General features: G+C 36.7%; 1 protein-coding gene across 1 annotated transcript in view; it reads right to left on the bottom strand.

Annotated features, from left to right (window-relative positions):
• Positions 1-22269, bottom strand: part of TNKS (tankyrase) — a 156640-nt gene that overhangs the window by 129341 nt on the left and 5030 nt on the right. The window contains exon 2 of the mRNA NM_001206160.3: positions 4019-4243. Coding sequence (NP_001193089.1) covers positions 4019-4243 — 225 coding nt within the window. The remainder of the gene's footprint in view (positions 1-4018; positions 4244-22269) is intronic.

Genomic DNA, 22269 nt, shown 5'->3' with positions numbered 1-22269 from the left:
AATGATATTCTCTATAGTACTGTTTATACCATAGTGAAAAATCAGAAATCTTCTAAATGGCCTAATATGGATGAAAGATCTAAAAAGTGGTTATTTCTATATAATTCTTGACAGCCTTTAAAAGTGAGGTTAGATTAAAAAATATTCACTGATAATGAAATATGGTCATAACACAGTGAAAAAATAAGAAAATGGCATATGTGGAATGATCTCATTAAAGGACTATGTATACAGGTACACTGACTGTAACAGCACTATCTGACAGAACTTTGTACAATGATGGAGATTTCAATATTCACACACTCGGATACAGTAACCAGTGGACAGATATGGTTATTAGGCACTTGAAATGTGGCTAGTGCAACTGAAGAATTAAATTTAAAAACTTTTACATTTTAACCAGGTTTCATTTATTGGTTACAATATCAGACAGCATAAATCTAGATGGACAGAAAATGAGGTGTGCCGGTTAATATCATTGTACTTGCTAGTAAACCCAGAAAGCTGTTCATCTTCAATATACTATATTTGAAATAACAAAAGACAAGAGTGTATCAGAAGTGGTACCATTCTTCCCTCCTCTGCTCCCAATCCCATGCCACTCTCAAGTTCCAGGACTTTTTAATCAAAGGACCATGGAAGTGATCAGGTAATTTAGTAAAGGGGTATATGATTTGAAGAGAAACATGAGTACATAGAACAGATATTTTAAACTAGATTTGAACAAGGAAAGTAAATATATCTTTCTAGATGGAAGACACAGAAAATAGAAATCATTCCTGGAAATCATGAAAGGAAGATTACTTTAGGAGTGAGTTATAATAATAAAGACTTAGTTTAAGCTTTAGTAAATAGATTACCTTAAGTTTTTTTTAAAGTACAGTAAAGATTGCCACTTTAAATTTGTTAAGTATTGGATGATCTAAAAAAAACTAAGAATAAAGAATGTTTGGCGCATTTAAAGAATGAAATTAATTTTTTAGGCTTACAATACACTCTTAAATAAATCTCACTAAGCAGAGAGAACTTTTCATTCTCAGTCAAGAAAACATTTTTTATTATAACAACTTTATATCAGCTCTAGAGACTGTGGCAAAGAAACAGCTTTCTCCTTTCTTTACTAGTAAAATGGTAAGAAATTTGAATCATCCATTTCATGCATAGGATATAAACATTACTGAAGAACTTTGGTTAAGTACTTTGAGTTGCCTTCAAGGGAAAACAGTGAATTATATATCATCTAACCACAGAAGTTTTTGGTAGATTTACCAGCATCACCTTTTTCTTTCTTTTCTCTCCCTATCTCAACTCTTCAAACAAGTACCAACAAAAAATGTTTGACAGTCCATTCATTATAAACAATCCATAACCAGAAGTCAATGCATGCTCAGGACCAATATTCAACAACCCACCCTTAATGAAGAATAACAACAATTTGACGAACAGTCGATTAAATAAACATAGTTTATATCTGACTATAAAATGTTTTATATTTGTATATAAATATCTGTATTACCCAGCAATCACAATCTAAAGCATTTATCTCAGAGAAAAGAAAACTCATCTCCACATAAAAATTTGTACACAAATGTTCACAGGAGCTTTATTTGTAATAGCCAAGAAGCTGAATCAACCAAAACGTTCTTCAGTTGTGAATGCTAAACTACAGTACACCAAAACCATGGCATAATAATCAGCAATTTTAAAAAAGATCTGGAAGGCAAATAAGAAAAAAAAGCCAATCTCAAAAAAATTACATACTGTATGATTCCACTTATAGCACTCTCAAAATGACAAAATTATACAGATGAACATGTTCTTGGTTGCTAAGGGTTAAGGATCTGGGATGGGGAGTAGATCATTATAAAAGTAGGCTATAAGTATGCTTCTCTGGTGGCTCAGATAGTAAAGAATCCGCCTGCAATGTGAGTTCAATCCCTGGGTAGGGAAGATCCCCTGGAAAAGGGAACAGCAACCCACTCCAGTATTCTTGCCTGGAGAATCCCATGGGCAGAGGAGCCTAGCAGGCTACAGTCCATGGGGTCGCAAAGAACTGGACATGACTAAGCGACTAATACTTTCACTTTCTTTCATAAATAAAATGAATGAGGGGGAGCTTCCAATAATATGTTCTGTATCTTGACTGCAGTTACATTAATCTGAACATGTGATTAAATGGCACAGAACTCTACACATTGTACCAACACTAGTTTCCTATTTTTGATACTGTATTATGACACCGTAAGATGTAGCCAAAGGGTGAAACTAGGAGGATACATGGACCTTCTTGTACTATTTTTGGAGCTTTCTATGAATCTATAATTATTTCAAAACAAAAAGTTAAAAATACATAATAAATGCCTCTTATTATGTAAAGAGTTCTAAAGAGTCAAATATAATAAAGCAATATGATTTTTTAAGATCTGTGGTTTACCGATAAGTACAACAATCTTGCAAAGACAACATAAAAGGAAATTTTCTTAAAAGCAGCAACAGAATGAAAAATTCAAGAGGTATAGGTAGGAAAATAGAACACTTCAGCCTAAAAGAGATAATACACTGGAAGGTGAAAATTGTGTAAAATTCTTTAACAACAGAAAAATCCAATGGATGTGACAAAGTGAAGCAAGAAAGAATGAGAGTAGGGAGGTTGAAGGTCTAGAAGATTTGGTAAGAGTATACTTCAAATTCAATAACAGTTATCACATAGTAACATCACAAATAACTTAAGAGATTTAGTAATCAGAAAATATGTGGTAAACTCAAGCTTTTCAGATTAGTTTTATGAATGATTTAGTCTAGGACATGGCTGTTTTAGTGAGAGACTTAGGAGGAAATGGGAGAATCAAGTGTAAGATGTCAAAGATCAAAAAGGATAGGGTATAAGGGTCATGTTGAAATGACCTTGAATTTCATTTGGTAAAATTGGCTGGTGAAGTGATAAAGGATAATGGCAGAGAATAGAATAAAGAAGTTTTGTCAGACAATGCAATAATTTGAGGAAAACAAAAAAATATATTTGAAGCTGGAATAGATGGCTATGAAGTGGGAGAAAATCTTTATAACAGCACCACCTCTGTATCTTTAAATGTGACATATTTATTTGAGTTTTATCAGAAAAAATAGCCAATTATACTGAAATGGGTGCCATTCAAGAAGATAATTTGTAAATCAACCTGCTAAAGGCGAAACAAATATCCATCATCTTGAGTTTCAAGAAAGAGACGATACATTCAGGAGACACTATGCTTGTTCTCTAGAAGCCTGTTTTAGATTTCAAAACCAAAGATTTTACACAATAAAGCAAAGTCTAAAATAGATGCCTATTTAGATATACATATAAAGGAGAAAGAAATGCTGATTGAATACAATTTCATATAATCGCAATACTTAAAATTGTTGAAAAGTTCAATTTTGTTTGAAATTGCTTTTTCTCTAGACTCTGTTGAAAATATTAAGCCTTGAACTGTTGTATTCGAATCACTCAACGCTTTTCCAGGGCTAATAAAATAGCTGGTGTTCAATTTTAGCAACATAAAGAAAAAGGTTTTGCCTTGGTACTAGATGACTTTCCTTGAATCAACCTGAACATCCAAATATGTCATCCAATTCAGTAAGAACTTGTACTTTATAATGGTTCTCATTGATGCTAGGATGGAAAACTTTCAGACTTTTAAAGACTGTAAATTAACTAAATTTGATAACAGTAATCCATCAAAATTTAGTTCCACCCCAGCTGGCATTTGCCTTACATTTGGAGAGTTAATATTGTGAATCTTGTTCCTAACCAACTTTAGATTACCATGTCTTTACTTCCCCTTTGATGGAAAATAATTGCTTATAAGAAGTAACAAAGTGTTCTTTATTCTGAGGAAACATTATTTCCACTACAATAAAAAACAAGCAAGGGTAAACCTTTATTTTAAATGTTATTCTAAAAAAAATAAAAATAAAAAATAAATGTTATTCTATCTGTGGGGCTGACCTTACAATTTAGATATCACCAAATAATACTTACCAATACATACATCGATCTTTCCTTTTATAGCAGCTTCATGCAGAGGGGTATAGTTCCAGTTATCCCTGGCATTTGGATCAGCTCCTTGGCACAGTAACAGACTTACAACCTCAGCATGGCCAAAAGAACACGCATTATGAAGTGGAATGAGACCGCCATCATCACGAGCATGGACATTAGCACCCATCTGTAGTAAGTGTTCTACCACGTCCTTTCTTCCAAAACCTAAAAATAGGGAAAATATTTTATATTGTAAATCAGTTTTGTAAAAAGAACCATTAGAATTCCTTTAACAATAATATCAACAAATATGAGTAACTGAAGTACTATGTTCTACAGCAAAAAGGTAAAGAAAAAAAAAGATGCCATTCAAATAGATTCCCTCATCTCACAGAACTGAGAACTAAGGAAGCTCTTCCTTTAGTTTGGGCAATTCCTTCCAAAAACATTTCTTCAACACCTATTCCATGCTAGAAATGCAGGATGAATGAGGCAGGATTCCTGTCCAAGGCATTCACTTTCCTCTCAAAATCAGATGCATAAAATCCATTTCTATATTTTTAAATACCAATGAAAATCAAATCTAAGACAAAGCACAGCACTTAACATTACACTAGGGAAATTGGAGAATACACGGATACCAGAAATACATGGTGATAGTTTGGTTGCAAACTATCAAATATCAAACTATCAAATATATTAAAAAAAAAACAAATATCTTGGTTACAAGGTATTTGAAAAGGAAGAACTAAAAATAATGCCATAATATCTACTCTTGGGACTGGTACCCAAACTAAATGAAATGTGTAGTTACAATTCAAATTTGGATTTACTGAGTTTGAGGGAATTTTAGGACAAATAAATGAGAATACAGGCTTTTGGAAATACAGAACCAGAACACTGGTGAAAAGCATCACAATTTTCAGACAGAAAAATGGTGGTACTGGAGGGTGTTGTTAGAAGAGCCAGAAAAATATCTAAAGCACTGTACAGACTAGGCAAACACTGGGAATGGTAAGAAATACCAAGAAAACACATTACGGATGTTAAAGGGCCACAACATTATGCCAAGTCCAGCATGATGAGGATTTAGTGAGATAATTAAAAATGGAAAAAATAGCCATTTTGATAATTTGAAGGTCATCATAGTACTATGATGAAATTTTAAGCTACAATGCAATGGGTTAAAAAAAAAGATTACTGAAAATATTAGCATTTTTATCTTTACCAGCTTAATACTTTTATTAGTGATCTTTCCTTTCCTACTTTAAATTTTATTAGGACTTGCCAGCTAGGTATCACTGCCTCCATGCTATTACTTACCATGTAGTGTTGTTAGAAAATGACAGAACATGACATTTTAACAGTGGAAAGCAGTAATGGTCATATCTTCTTTCATTTTACGCATATATTAACTAAATAAATGAGAATTATGTGGAAAATAGAAACCAAAAAAAGATTTATTTCAATATATGTCCTTTACACTATCTTTAGAAATTCACTCACTCCAGGAACATAGGCCAAGAAAAAGTCTCCTGCTTTATAGATTTGAGTAAAGCCTGCATGCAAATTCACATTTCCCTAATTAGTGCACTAACAATGTTTGAAAACTAATTTCCTTTCTTCACTAATAATTGAAGTAAAATAAAAAATGCTTGGTACCAGCAAGAAAGTGGTGAAATGGAGTTGTGTTCACACACTGATAATGTGAATATGAACTGGTGCCACATTTTTTTTAAGGTTTTTTGATGTGGGTCATTTTTTAAAAAGTCTTTATTGAATTTGTTACAACATTGCTTCTGTTTTATGTTTTGTTTTCTTGGTCTGGAGGCATGTGGGATCTTAGTTCCCTGACCAGGGATTGAACCTGCACCTCCTACATTGGAAGGAAAGTATTAACCACTGGACTACCAGGGAAGTCTCATGGTACCACATTTCAGAAGAAAATGTAGCATTATCATGAATAGGCTTAAACAAATATACTCTCTGACTCAAAATACCACTTTTCAATTTTTATCATTTAAAAAATGATTTATTCATGGACAAAGATTTTGCATCAAGAATGTTTACCATAATGTTATTTACAGAAAATCATGGAGATTAGATGCCCAATAATACTGTTGCTGCTGCTGCTAAGTCACTTCAGTCATGTCCGACTCTGTGTGACCCCAAAGACGGCAGCCCACCAGGCTCCCCGTCCCTGGGATTCTCCAGGCAAGAACACTGGAGTGGGTTGCCATTTCCTTCTCCAATGCAGGAAAGTGAAAACGAAAAGTGAAGTCGCTCAGTCATGTCTGACTCTTAGCGACCCCATGGGCTGCAGCCTACCAGGCTCCTCCATCCATGGGATTTTCCAGGCAAGAGTCATGGAGTGGGGTGCCATTGCCTTCTCTGAATAGTATTGTTACATAAATGATAAAATGACAGTTTTTGAATAAAATCATCTGTATTGAAAGGATGCTAGAACACTGAATGGACTTAATATCACTGAGCCATATATTTTAAAATGGCGAAAATGGCATTTTACTTTTAAACTGTTTAAAATAAATAAAAAATTTAAATTTATATTTTACCATAGTAAAAAAAAAAAAACAAAAAAGGTATAGACCAACCACCCACGCACCCTCACAGATACACACACAATATTATAAAAAATTCCAACATAGAATTGTGTTGCTTATACATCAATCAGTTCTCCTTCCATTCTTTCTCTACCTTCCCTCCCTTCCTCCCTCCCTTCCTTTCTTTCTTGGCTGTGCCACGCTGCATGTGGGATCTTAGTTCCCTGACAAGGGATGAAGCCTGCATTCCCTGCAGTAGAAGCGTGAGCCTTAACCGCTGGGCCTCCTGGGAAGTCCCTCAATTAGCCTTTTGCATTGCAAATATATAAAATAAAATATAGGAGAAAAAATATGATATTTGAAATATAGATGGATAGAAAATGAGACTAAATCACTAGGTACTAGAAATACGGAATTTTTTCTTCTTTTTTATCTCTTTTCTTATTACATAAAACGTAATTTTGCATAAAATATATGTATGTGTACACATGCAAGTTTAAAAAGGTGGAGGTGAACAGCCAAATCAGTAAAGATACATTTTATGTGTCAATTATGAAATCATCTAATTTGATTTTGTATTAAATTCATTAAATCAGTGTTACCCACAAAAAATTAATCCCCTATTTAAAGTACTGTAATTTAGAAAACCATACATAAAAAGCTTATCAAAACATGTACTCTACCTGTACTATTAAGTACAATTCATAACTGGTCATTCGCCACTCTATCCATGTTTAATGCACATGCATTAATTACTTTTTATACATAAAGAGAATTCATTACCTATAATGGTCATACAAGGCCTTTGTTTCATAACCAAGGTTTGTAGCAATTATCTCTGTAACTGATTTTTTTTGGGGGGGTCTAAAGAACCAAAATAAAAATAATAATTAGGGCTGATTCAAAGAACTACACAGAATTTGACCACACAGTAACTTACCTATAAATTAACTCATAGGAAATAGCTTCTAAGTGAAAGTATTACAGACCCACACAAGATGTTCAGTGTCCCATTCCACCAATCTAGCACATGTCAAAAAAAGTTAAGTTACAATTTTTAAAAGGAATAATGTTTCTATTTATACATATCTTTATGGCTTAGTGTTGCTGCTGCTGCTAAGTCACTTCAGTCCTGTCCTGACTCTGTGCGACCCCATGGACTGCAGACTACCAGGCTCCTCTGTCCCTGGATTCTCCAGGCAAGAACACTGGAGTAGGTTGCCATTTCCTTCTCCAATGCATGAGAGTGAAAAGTGAAAGTGAAGTCGCTCAGTCATGTCCGACTCTTAGCGACCGCGTGGACCCCAGCCTACCAGGCTCCTCCATCCATGGGAGTTTCCAGGCAAGAGTACTGGAGTGGGGTGCCATTGCCTTCTCCAGGCTTAGAGTTACAAAGCACAAAAGAAAAACCAATGAACCATCTCTCTCTGAGCCAACAGAGGCTGTTAAAAATCAAGACAGTGTAACACTCTGATCTTTACCAACGAAACAGTATATGCTATTAGAAGAGACTCCCAAACTGAGTTGTACAAAAGGTATAATTTAACTTTTACAGAAAATTTCTCACAGAAAAATTCTTTTTGCTTAAGTATATGCCTTATTCCTGAAAATAAAAATAGCAGCAATAATGGTTAAGTAGCTAACATTTAGTAAGCTTTTTTTTCTGACAAGAAGAATGCCAAATGCTTGACAAGTATTAGCTCCTGTGATAACATCCTGTGACAAGCATTTTCCTCATTTCATTGTTGAAGAATTCTTTCCCTCAGTTCTGATATTCATGAACTATACTTCCAAACACACATCTCAAATCTGCCTACTCCCTAGGGTCACCAGCTTGGTTTCAAGCTCCACAATCTCTTGTCTAGACTTCAGCACAAAACCTTTTGTTGGTCTCTCTACTGTCACATCTGCTGCCTAACAATTCATCCTTAACAGAGCAGAGTGTGTCTCTATTCAAGGCATGCACCAGATCAGGTCACTTCCCTGCTTAAAATCCTGCAATGGATTCCAATAACACACATAAGAAAAGCTCCTAAGGCTATGGTTTTTCCTGTGGTCATGTATGGATGTGAGAGTTGGACTGTGAAGAAGGCTAAGCGCCGAAGAATTGATGCTTTTCAAGTGTGGTGTTGGAGAAGACTCTTGAGGAGAAGTCCCTTGGACTGCAAGGAGATCCAACCAGTCCTTTCTGAAGGAGATCAGCCCTGGGATTTCTTTGGAAGGAATGATGCTAAAGCTGAAACTCCAGTACTTTGGCCACCTCATGCGAAGAGTTGACTCATTGGAAAAGACTCTGATGCTGGGAGGGATTGGGGGCAGGAGGAGAAGGGGAAGACAGAGGATGAGATGGCTGGATGGCATCACTGACTCGATGGACGCGGTCTCAGTGAACTCCGGGAGTTGGTGATGGACAGGGAGGCCTGGTGTGCTGCGATTCATGGGGTCGCAAAGAGTCGGACACGACTGAGTGACTGATATGATCTGATGCCTTAACAAGTGAGTTGGCCACTCTCACCTCTCCTATCTTATTGAGCTTTACTAACCCTGTCTTTCACTTTCTGTTCCCTGGATATGACAAACTTATTTCAGCCTATAGGACGTGGTACTTGCTGTGTTCTCTGCCTGAAGACCCAGATCTTCACATGCCTAGCTCCTTCTGTCATCCAATTCTTAGCCCAAAGATAAAAACTTGGAGAGACTCTAATTACTCAAGGTCAATCTACCCACCCACGCACACACATTCTTTCAACATTGTTTTCAACATGAATTCTTTGTACATTTTGGACATTAACCTTTTACCAGAAACATCATTCACAAATACTTTCTTCCACTCAGTAGGTTGCTTTCTCATTTTTGTTGATGGTTTCCTTCACTATGCAGAGGCCTTTTAGTTCAATGTAGTCTACTTATTTTTGCTTTTGTTGCTTTGCTTTTGGTGTCAGAGTCAAAAAATCATCACCCAGAGCTATGTCAAGGAGATTTCACCTATGTTTTCTTCTAAGAGATATATGGTTTTAGGTCTTACACTAAGGTCTTTAATCCATTTTGAGTTAATTTTTGTGTATGGTGTAAGATAGTGGTCCAGTTTCACTCTTTTGCATGTAGATGTCCATTCTCCCAACACCATTTATTAAAGAGACTGTCCTTTGCTCATTGTATATTCTTGGTTCCTTTGTCATAAATTAATTGACCATATATGAATGGGTTTATTTCTGGGCTCTCTATTCTGTCTATTGAACTGTATGTCTTTTTTTATGCCAATATCATACTGTTTTTATTAAGTTAGCTTTGTAATATAGTTTGAAATCAGAGAACGTGGTATCTTCAGCTTTGTTTTTCTTTTTCAAGATTGCTTTGGCTATTTGGAGTCTTTTGTGTGATATCAGGCAAATTTGAGAACTGTTTTGCTCTATTTCTATGAAATATACCATTGGAATTTTTATAGGGGTTGCATGGAATCTTTATTGCTATATTGTAGTACAGACATTCTAACAATTTTAATTCTTTTAATCCGTGAGCACAGAATATCTTTCCATTTATTTGTCTTCTTCAATTTCTTTCATTAGCATCTTTCAATATACAGGTCTTCATTTCCTTGATTAAATTTACCCTAGGTATTTTATTCTTTTTTTACACTTGTAAATGGGATTGTTCTCTTAATTTCTCTATTAGTTCATTACTAGTGTAAAGAAAGCCTACAGATTTTTATATATTGATTTTATATCCTGCAACTTTATTGAATTTTCTTATTTGAACCTTTTTGATAGAGCCTTCAAGTTTTTCTATATATAGTATCATCTGCAAATATGATAGTTTTATTTCTTTTTTCATCTGGATGACTTTTCTTTTTCTTGTCTAATTGCTCTGGCTAGGATTTCTAATGCTATGTTGAATAAAAGTGGCAAGAGTGGATACACTTATATTGTTCCTGACCTTAAAGAAAACGCTTTTGTCTTTTCACCATTGAGCATGATGTTAGCTATGGACTTGTCACATATGGCCTCTATTATGCTGACATATGTTCCTCTTCCAGAATTAATTCTGTAAGTTGCAAATTTAGAATAGTGAGTCTTCTAATCCATCTGTATGATATACGTTTCCTTCAATTCAGATCTCATATGTACTTCTATTTTATGTTTTTCTCCATTAATACCTTATTTTTCAAGGATTATTGGGTATTTTAAGGTTTTTTGGCGGTGAAAGGGGCAGTGGTGCATTAGGGGAGGTCAGTAAAACCAGATCGCACAGAACCTCTGAGTCATACATAACCAATCTGAATTTGAGTAGGGCAAGCAAGCAGCAATAAAAAGTTCACCCTGATGAACTGTTCAACTAAACTAAGTTTTATGAACCTCTTTTATAAATTTTAGCATTTTCTTTCCCCTAAAGAGTGTGAGAGACAATTTTATTTTTTTACATACTCAGAAAGCTTAAAAAATATATTATGTGGAAAGTATTGTACTGGCACTATGAGGAAAACCTAAATTGATAACACATTATCTACACGCAATATACATAACAATTTTCTTATTCTAATGTCAGAGTTTCAATTAAAGTCTCTCAAAAATGTTTCAATATCAAATGTAAGGTCATTGGTATCTATTCACTAGGCCTGAGTTTATAGACAGAAAATTGTTTCACTTGTGTTTAGAATTTTAAACTGCTTAAAATTAAAGCCTCAAAGGAACAACCTTAGGCAATATTAAATCTTGTAACTAATAACTATGCATTCTAAAATTTAATAGAAGGAGAAAAACCTAAGGTATCTGGAGTATTTAAACGTGATGTTTTTTTATTTATAGTAGAAAATCATAGCCTAAAGACATTTCGACCTAACTGGATTGTCAGCAAAGCAACAAGGCTATACATCATTTGAACTGCTAAATTCATTGATCTATACTTATAAAACCAACGAGAAAATTTATATCACATCTCTCACATTTTATAATTTATACAAAATTTGTACCCAAAAGACTCTCGAAGTAACAATAAAATATGTTTGGAACTGTCTAGAAAAACAACTCATTAACTTTTATATATATATATGTATTATATCTATTTTAGTAACTCAGAAGAAATAACAGAAAGTTACGAAACATAAAATGTTACTTGGTGACAGATGTGTTCACTGTTTTCTCTAAAATCTTTAGGAAGAACTTGAACCTAAAATATCAGAATAACCTGCTTACTTTCTTAAGCATACCAATCCATTTCCACCACCCCCCCCAAAAAAAAAACAAAACAAGGCTCTTACAATGACAATAAAATTACTTTCAATGAAACAAAATTCAGCCATGACACATTTATGCAATAGCTGAAAGGTTTCTAAAGTAACTTTTCTTTCCCAGCCAACAAACTTATTCACCAATTTAATACCAGTAGTTCCAGGTATGGAGAAGGCAATGGCACCCCACTCCAGTACTCTTGCCTGGAAAATCCCATGGACGGAGGAGCCTCGTGGGCTGCAGTCCGTGGGTTCGCTAAGAGTCGGACACGACTGAGGGACTTCACTTTCACTTTCTACTTTCATGCATTGGAGGAGGAAATGGCAACCCACTCCAGTGTTCTTGCCTGTAGAATCCCAGGGATGGGGGAGCCTGGTGGGCTGCCATTTATGAGGTCGCACAGAGTCGGACATGACTGAAGCGACTTAGCAGCAGCAGCAGCAGCAGCAGCAGCAGTTCCAGGTATCTGTGAGCATCTCTAAAGGTCTATTAAGCACAGTAATTTATAACTGTACTGAATTAAAAATCAATAAATGATGTTGGGAAAATTAGATGGCTACAGGCAAAAGAACCAAAGTGAACTACTTTATCACGCTATGTACAAAAATAAATTAAAAACGGATTAGAGACTTAAATTTAAGACCTGAAACCACAAAGCTTCTAGAAGAAAACACTGGCAGTACACTCTCTGACCTCAGTCTTAGCAATATTTTGGGGGTTATGACTCCTCAGGTGAGAGAAACAAAAGCAAGAGTAAACAAATGAGACTACATCAAACCACAAAGTTCTGCACAATGAAGGGAACTATCAACAAAATGAAAGGCCACCTCCTGAATGAAATATCTGCAAATGATGTGTCTGATAAGGGGTTAATACCAAAAATATACAATGAACTTATACAACTCAACACCAAAAAAAAAAAAACCCACCCAATTTTAAAAATGGTAGAGGATCTGAACATTTTTCCAAATAAGACATACAGATGACCAAGAAACACATGAAATATGTTCAACTCCTTATTTATCAGGAAAATACAAATAAAAACCACCTCACACCTCTTGGGATAACTATTATCAAAAGACAACAAATAATAAGTGCTGGTGAGGATGTGGAAAAAGGGAACTGCTGTGTAGTGTTGGTGGGAATGAAAACCATGTAGTCACTATGGAAAACTGTATGGAGGTTCCTCAAAAGAAAAAAAACTACTAGACAATCCAGCAAGTCCACTTCTGGGTATTTTTCTGAACAAAAGTAAAACACTAATTCAAAAAAATATCTTTTTTGCACCACTATGTTCACTGCATTATTCGTAGGTCAACTGTATTTAAAAAGTAAACAAACTCAGAGAAAGAGATCAGATTTGTGGTTATCAGAGATCGGGTGGGGCTGCAGGAAGGGGAACTGAATAAAGATTGTCAATACAGACAAGTCCAGCTATAAGTAAGTATGAAGGATGTAATGTGCAACAGAACAAATACAGTTACAACTGCTCTAGGTTACACATGAAAGATGTTAAGAGAGTAAATCCTAAGCATTCTCATCACAAGGAAAAAACATTTGTTTCTTTTTCATTTTCTACTTATATGAGATGACAGATATTCACTATACTTACGCTGATAATCATTTCATGACATACATAAATCAATCATTATGCCATACATCTTAAAAACTATACAGTGTGATAAAGCAAACTTTATCTCAATAAAACTAGAAGGAAAAAAGCCTGACTCACACCTGTATCTTGGCTGATGTGCAGGAGGCAGCCTCAAAATTAGGAGGACACCCAGCAGAGCAGATCCATTTCAACATGATGGGTAGTTCTATTTTTTTTAAGTTTTCAGTTTCACTACATTTTATGGAGAAAATTATGGGTTTCCTCGCTGGCTCAGTGGTAAAGAAACCTGCAATGCAGGAGCTGCAGGAGACACAGGTTCGATCCTAGGTCAGGAAGATCTCCTGGAGGAGGGCACTGGCAACCCACTCCAGTGTTCTTGCCTGGAGAACCCCATGGACAGAGGAGCCTGGAGGGCTACAGCCCACAGAGTCGCAAAGAGTTAGACACGACTGAAGCGACTTAGCACACATGCACACGTAGAGGAAATTACATGCCACAATATTATGCTCTAAACTGGGAGGTAGGGGAAGTCTTGCGATAATTCTTTAAAATGTCAAAGGTTTTCTATGGACTGGGATAAATTTACGAAGTCCAATATACACAGATCTCTGGATACCTATTAGATTTCTGCTTACTTTATAAGAAATGTTCTATGACAAAAAAAATACATTTTTTACTTAACATTCAAAGTCATTATTACTTCCTTTTCTAATTTCAATTCTAACTATATCAGCTTTTAAATAAAGAACTATTTTACATTTCATTAGATCAGAAGTCATGGTTAAGCAAAAGGAAGTATATTCCCTGTTACTTCTAAAATAACAGTTTAGAAAGCCAACTACAAAATGACTTCTATAAAGCAATAAAGTTGCATATATTTTTCATTTGTCAAAGGTGGATTCTGACCAATTTAATTTCTCCATCTTACAGAATCTGATTTAGAAAGGAAAACATTTATAGTTAGATAGAAGAAAAGAACTATGGCATTAGGAAGCACTAAAAAATGAAGTATTTCATTAGGAAGCAGTAGAAAAATGTATGTTTTCCCCCAAAACACTGGGAAAAAACACCAAAAGTGAAAGGACAAGACACGAATTCCAGATGCCAGTTTAAACAACAACAAAAATACAAAACAAACAAACAAAAACAAGGTAAAAAAATCACAGCTCCTTGGGAAGGAAGAGAAAAAAAAGGCTGAGTGCCACTGTGGGAAGAAACATCAGCTTAACTGCAGATGATCGGTCACCCTGGCTAGGACAGAGAACAGGGGCAAGTGACCTGAGTCCTCCCCTCACCTCTGCCACCCTGTCCCCTGTGCTGCAGCAGAACACGAGTTCGGTATCTCCAGTGCACCTCTAGCCAAAAGAGAAGCGACAATACGAGGCAGAACAGTGGAACCTGGCTGAGGTGGGAAGCAAAGCACATGCCTACAGGACAGAAGAGAGTCAGGGGAACCCTGAGCACCTAGGATGGCATCACATCCAGGGCCTCTCTACCCTGACGCATGCCCTTATTTGGCTAAAACCATATGGAGAACCAAAAGCTAGAACCCCAAACTCATCCTCTCAAATGCAATACTGGCCCAAGTAGCTGTCATTTCCAAGGGATTATAAGCTCACAGCAGAAAATAATAGGATGTCTGAGGAGTGCAAGCACCATGACAGAATAAATGAGAGCAGAATTAATAGACCAAAAAAAGATATTTAAAACTGGCAAATTAAGTGTTGCCAGCGAAAAACTGGAGAATACTGAAAACATGAGAACAAAAATCTATCAAGTGAAACCAACTGGAAATATTATCTTGAAAAATATAATAGGAGAAATGAAGGATATAATAAATTGACTGGATAACAGTGGAAATAAACGAAACAATTCCTGAGGAAAAACCGGTTGACGAACTCTCCCAAAAAACATCGGATAAGGAGAAACTGAAGTAAAGGAGAGAAGAGAGAGGCGAGACAGAGGACTGGAAGAGAGGGCAGATAAATGTAGAAATAATGACAGGACATCTACTAATTAAAGGAAAATGCAAAATTCCAGATTAATAAGAGTTCTGCTGCTGCTGCTGCTGCTACGTCGAGTCAGTCGTGTCCGACTCTGTGCGACCCCACAGACGGCAGCCCACCTGGCTCCCCCGTCCCTGGGATTCTCCAGGCAAGAACAAGTTGGTTGCCATTTCCTTCTCCAATGCATGAAAGTGAAAAGTGAAAGTGAAGTCGCTCAGCCATGTCCAACTCTTAGCGACCCCAAGGACTACAGCCCGCCAGGCTCCTCCATCCATGGGATTCTCCAGGCAAGAGTACTGGAGTGGAGTGCCATTGCCTTAGTACCAAATAGGATGGATGAAAAAAATACAAATTCTCAGACTACTCCAGACCAACTGAATGAGAAGAAGTGGGGGTGTGGCCTAGCAACCTGCCTTAACAAAGCCTTCCCGGTGACTGTGATATGAAGTTTGAGAACCACTGAGCTAGTGCTTCTCGAAGTTATAACCCTCTGAAAACTACATGTAAGTTTGATGTTTAAATATGTGTTTCAGAGGAAATGTCCATACCTATTATCAGATTCTCAAAAAAAAAAAAAAGGTTAGCAAAATTAGAAACTATTTGTATTAGCTCAACAGTTTTCAAAGTGTGGTCTGTGGACCCCTGGTGGTTCCAGAGACCCTTTCTGGGGGGATCTGAGAAGTCAAAACCATTTACAAAATAATATTAAGACAGTGCTCATGATAATGCAAAAGCAACAGTAGGTAAAACTGCTGACACCTTGACATGAACCAAAACACTGGCACCAGCCAGTCACTGTATTCTGTAGCGCTGACATACTTGGACACATATTAGTCACTGCATTCTTCACCATCAGACCCTCACAGTTTTTTTTAAAAAACCCACCAGCTTCACATAAGAGTGTTCTTCATAAAATAAAACAAAAGTTGCTTCTTTTTTAAAAAAAGTCTACCACAGAAGAAAAAAGTTGCAAGTCCACACAAACAAGCCAATAAATCATCTGCCACCAACCACTGGTTTAGTTTGTGTTACACCAAAAAGGCTAAAGGGAAAGGAAAATTTACAACACTTTATTTCCTTTTTTTGTTACAATTAAAAAATTCACAAACCTTAATTCAAAAGGGAACTGACACATTCCAAGAAAACACTCAAAAAAAAAAAAAAAGGGTTTAAGCTCACACTGCTCTCATTTTAAACATAGATTCCTGAACCAACAGGCAAAGCAAGTTTCTACTCGACAAAGGTCCCGGCAACTCACTGTAGGGAAAAGCAATTCTGAATATCTGATGAAGCCTATTAAGGAAAACCCAGTAGGCACACAAAAACAAAACACTCATAACTTTCCTCAATTATTCAAAATTAAATAACTTTTAGAACATGAACCTCAAAGTTATCTTGAGCACCTGGGCTTTAGTATAAATACCCCAGAAACCCATGCTGCTGCTGCTGCTAAGTCACTTCAGTTGTGTCCGACTCTGTGCGACCCCACAGACGGCAGCCCACCAGGCTCCCCCATCCCTGGGATTCTCCAGGCAAGAACACTGGAGTGGGTTGCCATTTCCTTCTCCAATGCGTGAAAGTGAAAAGTGAAAGGGAAGTCACTCAGTCGTGTCCAACTCTTACCGACCCCATGGACTGCAGCCTACCAGGCTCCTCCGTCCATGGGATTTTCCAGGCAAGAGTACTGGAGTGGGGTGCCATTGCCTTCTCCTCAATTCTTATTATGAACCCACATTGATGATACAGGTGTTAGGCTCCCCCCAAGATCAGGGCTACAACCTACCTTTCTGAGTGTTCCTGTCAGAAGAATAAACATAGACCAAGGTAACTTTAAGTACCCTGACATAGGGGAAAAATGAGAATTTAAGAGGCTCTTGTGTCTTCAATTGTATCTCTCTCATATTTTACAACCAACTACTCAAAACATTTGTCCAAAAAGCAAAAACAGGCTATTAAATACATTTATGAATAAGTTACTCTAGTGTTTTCACCTGCATTTCATTGCAAGACTCATGGTGATGTTTACTCCTTTCTAAGACCTAACACTAAAATAAAATGCATGTGCTTAGCATTATTACATTCCTCTATCACTTTTCTTCTCCTGGGCTCTAAGTTGCAGATCCAACTTTTTTTTTTTTTAAACATATCTATGCTCACAACTTGGCTCTTGAAGATATATCTTTCAGATATATTTCTTTGGTCTTTAAACTGCCAAAGAATCATGTCTGGTTTGGAAGAAAGGCATACCTAGCCTGTGACCTAGTCAGTTCCTTGCGAAAGAAAGGGATGCCTGCGGGGAGGAAAAAAAGGCAGGTGACTAGACTAAGCCTCTCTTCATGAAAATTTCTATGTAAATAGACTATGAGGAAGACATCTTACCTATAAAATGCCCTTAGCACGATGTCTCTGGTTAAGGCTCCTAGAAAGCAGCAATGTATGCTATATAAACTAAGATATCAATATAAAATTATGCTGCTTAATTTAAATGCTATGCCTGTAAGAGATGATCCTGCAAACCTTCCTGTGAGACTTACTCTATTCTAGGTCAGAGTTCCATGTCCAACATGAGGAGAAAGGACAAGGGGAGTTACCCTCAAGGTTCAGGCTTTTATTTTTATCCTTGATTATTTAGCAATTAATTTCTCTAAAAATGAGCAGTAAAAAAAAAAAAAAAAATGAGGTCAAATTCCATGCAGAGTTTTCATAAGAATGTGAGCAGGGTAACACCTCTATTAGCAATATAGACTAGAAGAAAATGACCCCCCAAAAAACCAAAATTAGGATCTACTATTTCAATATTAGCTAAAAGACAATATGAAAAAGATGTAAGATATGAAAGCCTCGTATATATGTGAGTTAGAATAAGATGACGGAACTCAGAAATAACTCAAAATAAAAAAGTATTTCAGAAGACTAAACAAGAAGGAAAACAAAAGTGAAAAAAAAAAATACACACAATGCCTTATGACAGGGATCAGCAAACTAAAATTCATGTGCCAAATCTGGCCATCCCTTTTACAAATAAAGTTTTATTGGAACATAACTATACCATCCATTTATGCATTGTTTATGGATACTTTCATGGCACAAAAGCAGAGGTGACCAGTTGACACAGTTGAAACAGAGATCCACAGGGCATGAAGCCTAAAATCTTTACTGTCTGGCCATATATATATAAAGTTTCCTAACTCCTGCTTATGAGAAATGAAAGGTAAAAGGGGAAATCTTTTAAAAGAAATAAGGATATATTTTCTTTTTTGGGGTGGCTCAGATGGTAAAGAGTCTGTCTGCAATGTGGGAGACTAGGTCTGATCCCTGGGTTGGAAAGATCCCCTGGAGAAGGAAATGACAACCCACTTCAGTATTCTTGCCTGGAGTATTCCATGGACAGAGGAACCATGGGGTCACAAAGAGTCAGATAGGACTGAGCGACTAATACTTTCACATGCCTAAGTTTAGACATCTAACAATGCCAGTAAAATTATGAAAACATAAATTTACAAGGTAAATTACAAGGAAAAAGTAAAATTACATTATTCTTTTTTGCAAAGGATGGAAAACATAGCTATACATTGTTCTGTTGTAGTAATGCACAGAAATAATTTTAACTGAACATATACAATGTTTGTAAGTTTCGGGTATATAGCACACTGATTCAGTTACCCATATATATAAGTTTTATATATATATATATACACACACACACACACACAAAAGGGGCCTCCCTGGTGGCTCAGATGGTAAGGGACCTGCCTGCCCAGATTCCTGACCTACACCTGGAATCTCGAACCACAGAAAATAAAATATGCTTGTTATTTGAAGCTACTAAGTTTTGGGGTGAAAAGCGGAAGTGTTAGTCACTCAGTCGAGTCTTACTCTTTGTGACCCCATGACTGTAGCCTGCCAGGCTCCTCTGTTCATGGGGATTCTTCAGGCAAGAATACTGGAGTGGATTGCCATTCCCTTCTCCAGGGGATCTTCCTGACCCAGGGATCAAACCTGGGTCCCCCACATTGCAGGCAGATCCTTTACCATCTGAGCCACCAGGGAAATCAGGGAAGTGTTGGGGTAGCTTCATACACATTAGGAAATACAGTTACTAATATGCCAGCAAATTTGGAAAACTCAGCAGTGGCCACAGGACTGGAAAAGGTCCGTTTTCATTCCAATCCCAAAGAAAGGCAATGCCAAAGAATGCTCAAACTACCACACAATTGCACTCATCTCACACACTAGTAAAGTAATGCTCAAAATTCTCCAAGCCAGGCTTCAGCAATATGTGAACCGTGAACTTCCAGATGTTCAAGCTGGTTTTAGAAAAGGCAGAGGAACCAGAGATCAAATTGCCAACATCCGCTGGATCAGGGAAAAAGCAAGAGTGTTCCAGAAAAACATCTATTTCTGCTTTATTGACTATGCCAAAGCCTTTGACTGTGTGGATCACAAGAAACTGTGGAAAATTCTGAAAGAGATGGGAATACCAGATCACCTGACCTGCCTCTTGAGAAACCTTTATGCAGTTCAGGAAGCAACAGTTGGAACTGGACATGGAACAATAGGCTGGTTCCAAATAGGAAAAGGAGTACATCAAGGCTGTATATTGTCACCCTGCTTATTTAACTTCTATGCAGAGTACATCATGAGAAACGCTGGACTGGAAGAAGCACAAACTGGAATCAAGATTGCTGGGAGAAATATCAATAACCTCAGATAAGCAGATGACACCACCCTTATGGCAGAAAGTGAAGAGGAACTAAAAAGCCTCTTGATTAAAGTGAAAGAGGAGAGTGAAAAGTTGGCTTAAAGCTCAATATTCAGAAAATGAAGATCATGGCATCTGGTCCCACCACTTCATGGGAAATAGATGGGGAAACAGTGGAAACAGTGTCAGACTTTATTTTTCTGGGCTCCAAAATCACTGCAGATGGTGACTGCAGCCATGAAATTAAAAGATGCTTACTCCTTGGAAGGAAAGTTATGACCAACCTAGATAGCATGTTCAAAAGTAGAGACATTACTTTACCAACAAAGGTCCATCTAGTCAAGGCTATGGTTTTTCCAGTGGTCATGCATGGATGTGAGAGTTGGACTGTGAAGAAGGCTGAGTGCTGAAGAATTGATGCTTTTGAACTGTGGTGTTGGAGAAGACTCTTGAGAGTCCCTTGGACTGCAAGGAGATCCAACCAGTCCATTCTGAAGGAGATCAGCCCTGGGATTTCTTTGGAAGGAATTATGCTAAAGCTGAAACTCCAGTACTTTGGCTACCTCATGTGAAGAGTTGACTCATTGGAAAAGACTGATGCTGGGAGGGATTGGGGGCAGGAGGAGAAGGGGACGACAGAGGATGAGATGGCTGGATGGCATCACTGACTCAATGGACATGAGTCTGAGTGAACTCCGGGAGTTGGTGATGGACAGGGAGGCCTGGCGTGCTGCAATTCATGGGTTGCAAAGAGTTGGACACGATTGAGCGACTGAACTGAACTGAACTGAACTGAATACAGTAAGGCTTTAATAATTACTAATATAGTCCTACTGATTTGCCCAGTTTAAAAAAAGGTAAGTGGACTTTATGAAAAAATATAAATGGCAGATAAACACATGGAAAGGTCAGGGAAATGCAAAATAAAAGCAGAATGAGATACCACACATTCTCATCAGACTGGTTAAAATGAAAGCAACAGAAAACATTAAATGTTGGCAAAGACATGGAACAATGGAAACTCTTGTATGTTGTTAATGGGAATGTAAAATGGCACATCCACCTTGAGAAAAGGTCTGGCAGTTTCTTATAAAACTTAAAATTTACCTACCCTAAAGCCCAGCAATTTCAATACGAGGTACTGAGAAAGATCTACGTTCTCAAAAAGAATTTTACAAGAATGAGCGTAACAGCTTTATTCGTAATAGTCAAAAACTGAAAACAGCCTAAGGGTCTAAAAGTAGGGATAAACCAAACTGAAGGTATAAAGCAAATGTAGCATGCTCATATAATGAAGTACCTACTACTGATACAAGTTACATCAAAAGCATTATGTTTAGCAAAAGAAGTCTTACCAAAAAAGGAAATATTGCATAATTCCATATATATGAACTTCTAAAACAGACAACCCAATCTATAGTGGAAAAAAGTTGGAACAATGTGTCTGCTGGGAGGGGAGGGGTAGGGATAGAGGGAAATAACATGAAGGAACTTTCTAAATTAGCTGTAACGATTTGGATTATACAGGTATTTGCATTTGTCAGAATTCTGTGAATATAAGATGTAAGATTTGTACAGATTTTATATGAAAAGACAAATCTTTAAACAAACACTAAACTCTGGATAATGATATGTATACTGGTGTATTTACGGGCAGCTGCACAAATGTCTACAAATTACACATCATAAAAAAAAATACTGATGTATAAAGGAAAATATAAGCAGACACGTATATAACAGAAATCAGACAGTATTTTTAACCGATGTATGTATTCCTCTATGGTTGCAGTCTGCTTGTTACCAACTTACTACTATTGAGAGACACTTCTACGTAACACCTTCATTTAACTAATTTGCTCTTTCAATCATTTGCTTCCAAAGAGCAGTACCATTAATCCAAAAGAAAGAGACACTTTGTACACCTGTCTAACTAAAAGTTCTATATGAACTTTTTTAAAGTGGTACCTTAACCAAAGTATAAGGTGTTGAGAAAAGACTAAGTAAAAGATAATTCAATTTGTAGTCAACAATTTTAAGTCTGAGAAGGTATTTATGAAACTAGCTCCTTTTCTTCTTGTATCAAATCGGACCTTTACTAAACCTTGAGGCAAAAATATTTGCTATAATCAAGGACTATATAAC

Source organism: Bos taurus, chromosome 27 (assembly GCF_002263795.3).
Source record: "Bos taurus isolate L1 Dominette 01449 registration number 42190680 breed Hereford chromosome 27, ARS-UCD2.0, whole genome shotgun sequence".
Taxonomy (NCBI): Eukaryota; Metazoa; Chordata; class Mammalia; order Artiodactyla; family Bovidae; genus Bos; species Bos taurus.
Note: the sequence above shows the minus strand (reverse complement) of the source record. Positions and strands in the feature narration are given on the sequence as shown.